At 35.9% G+C, this 8,356-nt stretch overlaps 1 protein-coding gene across 1 annotated transcript; it reads right to left on the minus strand.

Moving 5' to 3' along the window:
* Positions 1-248: 248 nt before the first annotated feature.
* On the minus strand, positions 249-5,904 carry LOC115992805. Its single transcript, XM_031117048.1, has 3 exons — positions 5,275-5,904; positions 1,820-1,922; positions 249-583 (listed from the first exon to the last, which is right to left on the minus strand). Exons 1-2 carry the CDS (start codon positions 5,702-5,704, stop codon positions 1,849-1,851), a joined length of 504 nt encoding a protein of 167 aa, XP_030972908.1. The 5' UTR covers positions 5,705-5,904; the 3' UTR covers positions 249-583; positions 1,820-1,848.
* Between the last annotated feature and the right edge of the window lie 2,452 nt (positions 5,905-8,356).

The raw sequence follows: 8,356 nt of genomic DNA on the forward strand, positions 1-8,356 counted from the left end.
CACATAAAAAAGTAGACGTAGAGTTTGAAATGGCTAATATTGCTTATGAACCACTGTAATTAACTTGATTTAATAATTAATGGCAGGCTCCTTTTGTAGTCAAATGAGTCTACATAAAGATGTATCACATTCTTATGGCCATTCTCCACTTTTTGCAGTGAAAATAAATATGAGAAAGGGGAAAAGATGATTGATTTGAATGTAACAAAAATCCATGAAAATCCAAATCCAACTAAAAATTTAAAAAAAAAAAAAATTGCCAATGTGTAACTGTCATATATACATGTACACCCAAAGAAAAGCAGGATAAAAAAATTTGAGAAAAAGATAACTAACATAGTAGGGTGGATACACATAACATACAAGTGCATACAATTTATTCGATTTTTTTTTTTTTTCTTTTCTAGACAATTTATTGACTTTATAACACACAAGTTATACAATCAGAAACTTAAGCTACTGAAAATTTGGAATGGAATTATTTGCTCCTTACTTAACTGGTTGCATCTGTACAGCTCCTCCCCATTGATTAAAAGGTTCTTTTATCCTTCTTTCTACATACAATATACATGTCTGGATGAGCCTGCACATCCACAAAGGCAAGCTATCATAAGTATACAAACAATCTTTAATAAGATTTTACTCTTTTTTTTGTGATAGGTAAGAGAAAGTATATTCAAGAAAACTGCTAGATGCAAATAAGCAACAGCAAAACATAAGTACAAAAGAGAAGGAACATCAGCAAACAAAAAACAAAGAAAAAATAAATTACAAAGAAAGAGAGCTAAGGAAAAGAGGCTGAGAGTCACTAGATATGTGAGTCCCCAAGCCCTAGCCCAATCAAAAAGGGAACCAGAAAAGAGAGCAAGCATGTGGTCCTCGGATCTATCCGGATCCTCAAACGTCCTCCGATTTTACTTTTTTATCCCTTCTAAATTAAAAGCAAGTAATGTCATATGTAATGTCATATCAAGGATAATTTTATTAGATGCCTTTTTTTTAAGCTTTCATGTGAGGCTCAAAAAAAGCTTCCAACAGACCAGTTCCACCCCACTAACAGTGATCAGACTAATGCAGCAGGCTTCTTAGTTCTTGCGTTACAAATAGGTTTCTTCATCATCACACAGGTCTGAGCCAAAGTTACATTTCTAATAAAGTTTTGCTTGCTTAAAAAAAACCAAAGGGTCTGGACCAAAGTTATTTATCTACTATTTCCTATTAAATCAATATAGAGTGACTTTTTCCATTAAAAAGCTGCTGCCACTTGGATGATGAACATGACTTTTTCTTAATAATCAGTCATTTAAGATGACAAAGACCCTTGAATATCTCTATCCTAAACATCCATTTTTGGAACAAAGTCATAATCATTTGAAATAAAGTGCAGAGGTTACTGACAGTCTAATTCGAGAATTTAAACAAACAAAACACTTAATAACAGTACTTTTTTTTTATTGCTGGTCATGCTGATTCAGTGTTCTTGCAGTCTTGCACAACATGATATATAATCTATATATTATAACAACAGGCCCAAGAAAATTGTGATACCTACAATGTGGACAATATCTCCAATTTGTGTGTTTTACTCCTGAGACTCCTAACCATTTGAGATAGTTGTTTGGGGGCTTCTCTCTCTATCTCTCAGTTGAATTAGTTTTCCTCGTCACAGGCCAAAGACAAATGAACCAGAATTTCTATTTCTCTCTGTATTGGAAATCAATTTTTTCTCTAAATATTTTTTATGATTACCATAATTTGTACCACTTTAACAAATTTAAGTTCTATAGAAATAAATACTAACATAAAAAAGAAAACTCACCCTAGATGCCAGTAGAAAAAACTGTTACATCAATCCTCATCCTCAGGTTGAGATCCATTAATAATAATTATTGACTCTCCTTCCACTGGATGTGGTGATGCACCTAGAACCAAAGAAGAAAAAGCAGTGTAAGCAACATTATATAATATATCCACGGCTTTTTTTCTTTTCTTTTTTTTCAATAAAAGATTAGAACATTATATCTACAGCTTGATCATGCTAAGATTTGATTTTTGTAGATTGAAGTTGCAATGAAACTTTCAACCCTCAGAATTTTCTAGACTAGTACTAAAATCACTGTGATTATATCAAATGCAGGTTAGATATCTAGCCTCGTACTAACATCACCGTGATTTATACCAAGCACCAATTAAATACCTTAAAAATATGAACATTCTCAACAACATTAAACAGCCATGTGTAACCAATACCAACTAAAGGCGTAGAATGATGTTTAAGACATGTGAAACCCACGCCCCTACCCAAAATGAAATAAATGTCAATACAAGCCCCTACCCAAAAAAAATACTTGTCAATACACAGATGAAAATATCTGGAGACTTACAAAAGCACATATAAAATAGTTTAGAAATTGTTCAATGCTGAATGTTTCTATCACTTCTATAGCTTCTATTATCAAGAGGTTTTGGCACTCCTAGTACATGGGACAGAACTTTCCAGACACAAAATTCAACATCAAAAAATTTCATGAGACATGAATAATGAAGAACCAGCAAACAGCTAAAACTGAAATTTCAAGGCATCTAGGTTCATCTAGCAAGAACTTTACCATTAAACTTTCAGAAATTTGAAGGAATTAACACGTGTTGACTGTCAAGTGACCAATGGAGAACGAATATCTATCAGAGAGAGAGAGAGCTTATGCGAAGAACACTTCATACTTTGTAGGAAAAATCAAGCATAAAAACCCCCGGTCATAAGCAGATAGGTCTTTTGGTTGAATTGGGTTGCATGAGAATGCTTCTACCAGACTAAGAAGTCAGAACAATTCAATTTTTTTCTAATTTCCTGTCAAAAATACCAAAAACCGAAATGATCCATCAATGGATATCCTTTTACATACAACAACAGAAAACAAAGCCTTCATAATTTCGGGGTCAACTATGGATCCTCAACTAGATCCTCAACATATTAGTTAGGGGCTGGTCATATGTATTCTTTGCCTCCATTCTACTCTATCTAAAGTCATATTCTCTATTACTCCATTAATTAACATGTCATTTTTTATTACTTCTACTAATGTGATTTTTGGTCTTCCTCTACCTTTTTTCTTTCCCTCAACTTGGATAAACTCACTCTTTCTTATTGGTGCATTAGTTACTCTCATCTACACATGACCAAATCATTTTGACTCTCCCTCATCTTTTCATCAACAGGGGTGAAGGAGCAAGGGCTGGGGTTCAAGTCTTCAGAAGGGAGATTCACACACATAAACACTTAGATTAGGCTAGAGTATGATATTTATCTTAGATCAAAAATAATCTTTAAAAGTCATAATTATATCAATTTTGACTCAAAAATGATCTTAAAATTCCTTTTTCCAACGGAGGAGCATTTAGAAGCCCAAAGTTCTAGCTTGAGTAGCATTCTTTGTATGGACAGCGGCATTAGGGAAAATCTTAACAATGGAGAATATGAGTTAGAGCAATATTGTTGTTGTTGATTGGTGCTGTATGTACATGAGAATAACAGTACAGGTACAGACCATTTGCTTCTTTGTTGTGATATTGCTACAAAATCTTAGGGCCTTTGGCTATTGCATTTTTCCTATTTGGGGTCCAGTGAGATGTTCCCAAAAGTATTTTATTGGCTTGTTGGAAAGGGCGGCTAGGTTGGCATCAGCACATAGAGATATGGAATGCAATTCCTCTTTGCTCGTGTGGTGTATTTGGAGGAATAAATTCCAGAATCTTCAAAAAGTGTGAGAGATCACTTTTTGGAGTTGAAGATATTGTATCTACAATCATTATCTGAGTGAAAGTCTGAGACATACAGCTTTCTTTCACTAACCTACTCGAGCTTATAGATCTTTGTAATTTTAAATGACATTTGTAGGTGTAACACTTCCCATGTATTTAGGTTGCACCCCTTTTGCATCTATTAATGAAATTGTCTGCTTATCTTAACAGATTATCAGAAAAAATATATAACACTTTTTTATTGTCCTATAAATCATGCATCACTAGAAAAAATTGGCACAGATTTTAACCCAGACACTCATCAAATGTTAAAATTTTAATTGTTATCACTTCCTAAACAACAAAAACAAGCAAAATGTTTACTTTTTTTTTTCCCAGTTCAATCAGATCCTCATAATTACTATATGAATAAGATAAGAACACAAACAAAGTAACAAGCAACCATTTTCTTAATTTATAATGAGTATGTCACACACAAAAAGCTAGTTCAACTAATTGCAGACAAATACCTATCTAAACAATTAGGAACCAACAAAGATCAAAATAAAACAAAACAAAACCAGAAAGCGAAACAAAATAAAAACTAAAAAGATACCAGCTTTGTTAATTAAGACTCTTATACCATAGTCACTACACGAGTATGACATATTGACAGAATTTCACTAGCTGCAGAAAATACGTATCTATCTAAAAATCAGAACCCAACAAAGATTAATTAAAAGCAAACCAACCCAGAAAGCCAAACAAAAGAAAAACTAAAAACCATAGCCGCTTTCTTAATTAAGACTCATGTTTATAAGTATCAAATATACAGAGGATTCGTCATAAAAATGGTTAATTTCACTAAAAACACAAAGATAAACAATGAAAACCCAATAAAAATAAAAGGCACCCATATAAGCATTATCAGAATTTTTTTATAGGTGAAATTGCTTGGAAATGATACAACGAGAATTTCACATACAATACAAACTAGCTGCAGATAAATATCTATCTGAACAGTCAGAACCCAACAAAGATTAAGTAAAAGCAAACCAACCTAGAAAGACCCTCATCATATTTGCCATATACAGAGGATTTCTCATTAAAAATGGCTAATTTAACTAAAAACACGCAAATCCAAAGATAAACTATGAGAACCCAACAAAAATAAAAGGCACCCAGATGAGAAAAAAGAGCAAAGCAACAATAAAAGCAACCGCTCTCTTAATCAGACTCTCAAATCAAGTATCAAATATACAGAGTGCATCTCATAAAAATGGCTAATTTAACTAAAAACAATGAAAACCCAACAAAAATAAAAGTCACCCAGATGAGAAAAAAGAGCAAATGTCTCATAAAAATGGCTAATTTCGCTGAAAACAAGGAAAACCCAACAAAAATAGAAGGCACCCAGATGAGAAAAGCATCAAATATACAGAGGATATCTCATAAAAATGGCTAATTTAGCTAAAAACAAGGAAAACCCAACAAAAATGAAAGGCACCCAGATGAGAAAAAAAAGAGCAAACAAACCATTGATGAAGTAAGAGGAAGAAGGCCAGCCACGTTGGGAAGCGGCGGTGGAAATGGCGGTGGGGCCACCGAGGACAGAAGAGGAAGACGAAGAGGCAAACGACACGTCGTTTTGCTTAGCGAAGTGGTGGACCAAGTGGTTGAGGCCGTGCGGAGGCGGCGGGACCCAGTAGGAGGAGCCCGGGAGGAAAGGGAGCCAATCGGGTGCGGAGCGGCGCACGATTATGCGGTGGATTGCGTCCTCGAGCTTGCGAAGCAGAGGATCTGGGGAAGACGGTGAGTCGGCGGCGGCGGGGTTGGGAGGTGGGAGGGGTTTGGAGGATTGGGTTCGGAGAGTGAGGAGGCGAGAGCTTGTGGAGAGACGAGGGAGTTGGAGGTGGTGGTGGTGGTGGTGTTGAGTTATGGAAGATAATGATCTTGCCATGCTCATACTCTGTCTCTCTCTCTATCTCTCTGTTTTTCTCTCTGTTTTTTTTTTTTTTTTTCTCTCTCTCTTGAACTCTCTCCTCCTCTCTAATTAACAAAGAGATGGTAAATGAGGGAATTGGAAAAGTGTGGAGCGTTCTTATTAGAGAGAGAGAGAATGTGGATGGGATGTGGAATTGTGGATAGGTGAAGAGTTTTGTCGTGTGTGATAACTTTTTTATGGGGGAATGGGGGATGATGGGGTGTGAGTTTTTGTCAATGGATGGATTAGATCTATGGGAGGATTTTTAGTGGTAAATAATTGACTCTTGACTATATTTAAAATAGGGAATGCTTATAATGATAGATATCTCTATTATTTTGGTGATGCAAAATTTGGATCATGTTTGATGTCTTGAATAAGTATTGAAATATTATTAAACACTTCTACACGACTTGGACCAAGAAGATCAAAGGTTGATTCTCAAAAAAAAAAAAAAAAAAAAAAAAAAAAAAAAAAAAAAAAAAAAAAAAAAAAAAAAAAAAAAAAATTAAAGGTTGGGAGAAAAGGGATTTTTTTTTTTTTTTTTTTTTTTTTTAGTTAAGTGTGAAATGGGAGATTTGAGGGGTTGATGGGAATGATTGAGAATAAAAGGATAAAAATATATTGGATTTTATAAGATTATTGTATGGATGTGTAAAAAATTATGTTGTATAATAATTATCTTATAAATCATATACATGCATCATCTTTGTTAATTGTGAATCTTCAACTCATTAACAAAAACTCTAGTGAAGTTTTCTCCTTCTGCTCTCTCTACGGAGAGAAAAGACTGTAGAATCTACATTATCTTCTTAGGAATGATATCTTTCTACCTCTAATAACAAGGTTATTAGTAGGCTTGCGGGTTTTTTCTTCAAGGGTGGGGAAACACTTATCTACTGCTTTTTCTACAGTCTTTAAAAAAAAAATATCTATTACAATCACATTCCTAACAATGGAAGAAGTCCTTAAGGATTGGAGGAAGCTCTCGTTAATAGAAAGTGAGGGAGCAAAAGTAAGTCTTAAGAAAGCCAAGAATTTGCCTGCCAAAGAACACGTTTTAGCAGCAAAATTCCTAACCAAGAGAGCTCTGAATGTAGAAGCCATTGGCAGAACATTCAAGCCTCTATGGAGATCAAGGGGTGAATTTACGATCAGAGAAGCTGAGGATCATGTCCTCCTATTTGTGTTTGAGTATGAAAACGATGCTGCAAGAGTTTTAGCCTCAGAACCATGGGTGTTCGACAAACATTTAGTCCTCTTCAAGTGGTTTGATTTCTCGGTCCATACAAGAAATATGAGATTTACTACTACAAAGTTTTGGGTCCAATTACATGGGCTTCCAATGAATATGATGGATCCAGACACGACAATAGAGATTGGTGAAACTCTTGGTTAGGTATCAATGATAGAGAATGCTAAGGAGATGGTGGGGGGTACATTCCTTCGTGTCAGGGTTGAAGTAGATATATCTAAGCCTCTCTACAGAGGCAGGAAAGTAGGCATATCTGAGGATGCTGAGATTTGGGTCGCATTCAAGTACGAAAAACTCCCAAATTTCTGCTATTGGTGTGGCATGGTTTCTCATGCGGACAAAGACTGTGATGTTTGGCTCGGCAGTAAAGGGAAGCTTAGACATGAGCAACAAGGTTATGGGAGCTGGCTTCGTGCATTACCGTTCAATCCGGGGAAAACTACAGTCACCACCGTGGCTGGAATGGGAGATGGCTTGGGGCGTAAACAAAACCATACCAGTGACTCGGCGGTACAGGTACAACAAGACATGGTGGTCAACCAGCCAATCAATCTTCATGGAGGTAGGGCAGACGTGGACAGAGCATTAAATCCAGACCAGGGTTCAGAGGAGGAGTTACAAACCCCTACGTATCCTGAAGTCAATGCCAATAATGAGGGGTGGAACGTGCAATTAAATGCCAAATTTAATTCACAACGGTCCCAATCCCACTGAATTTGGCATGCAATTAAATGGCTCTGACTTGGATATGCATAAAAAAGGAAACGGAGACCATATGCAAGCCATGGATAGCAACTCATTAATTTCACCAAACCGCACGGAATTCATTGGGGATTATGAAGGAAAATTAAATGAGAATCAGAATTCAATTACTGATAGGAGCCAGCTCAGCGAGATTCATGCAACACGTAAATGGAAAAGAATTGAACGTGAGCCTCACGTGCACAGCCAGCCCCCTAGTTCGCATGATCCCACAGAAAAGAAAAGAGCACGCAAGGATGAGGAAGCAGACCTGCCAGAGTTACAAAACAAAAAAATCTTGTTTCAAAGGCGGAAGTTCAAGAAATTTCAATGGTGGAGGCTGCAGAGCAGCCCCACCAAGAACAATGAGTCTAATTGTATGGAACTGTCGTGGGCTTGGGAACCTACGTGTAGGGAAAGAGCTTGAAAGAATGGGTCGAGCAAAAGATCCCTCCGTCGTGTTCTTAGCCGAAATATGGGCAGAATAAGCAAGGCTAAAAGAAGTGCAACGTAATTTGAATTTTGATAATTTATTTTTTGTTGAAAGAAATAATAGAGGTAGAGGATTAGCATTGTATTGGAATAACTCAATAAAATTAGATGTTGAATGTTTTTCAAAAAATCATATTGATACCATT

This window comes from Quercus lobata, chromosome 5, assembly GCF_001633185.2.
Source record: "Quercus lobata isolate SW786 chromosome 5, ValleyOak3.0 Primary Assembly, whole genome shotgun sequence".
In the NCBI taxonomy this organism is placed as follows: Eukaryota; Viridiplantae; Streptophyta; class Magnoliopsida; order Fagales; family Fagaceae; genus Quercus; species Quercus lobata.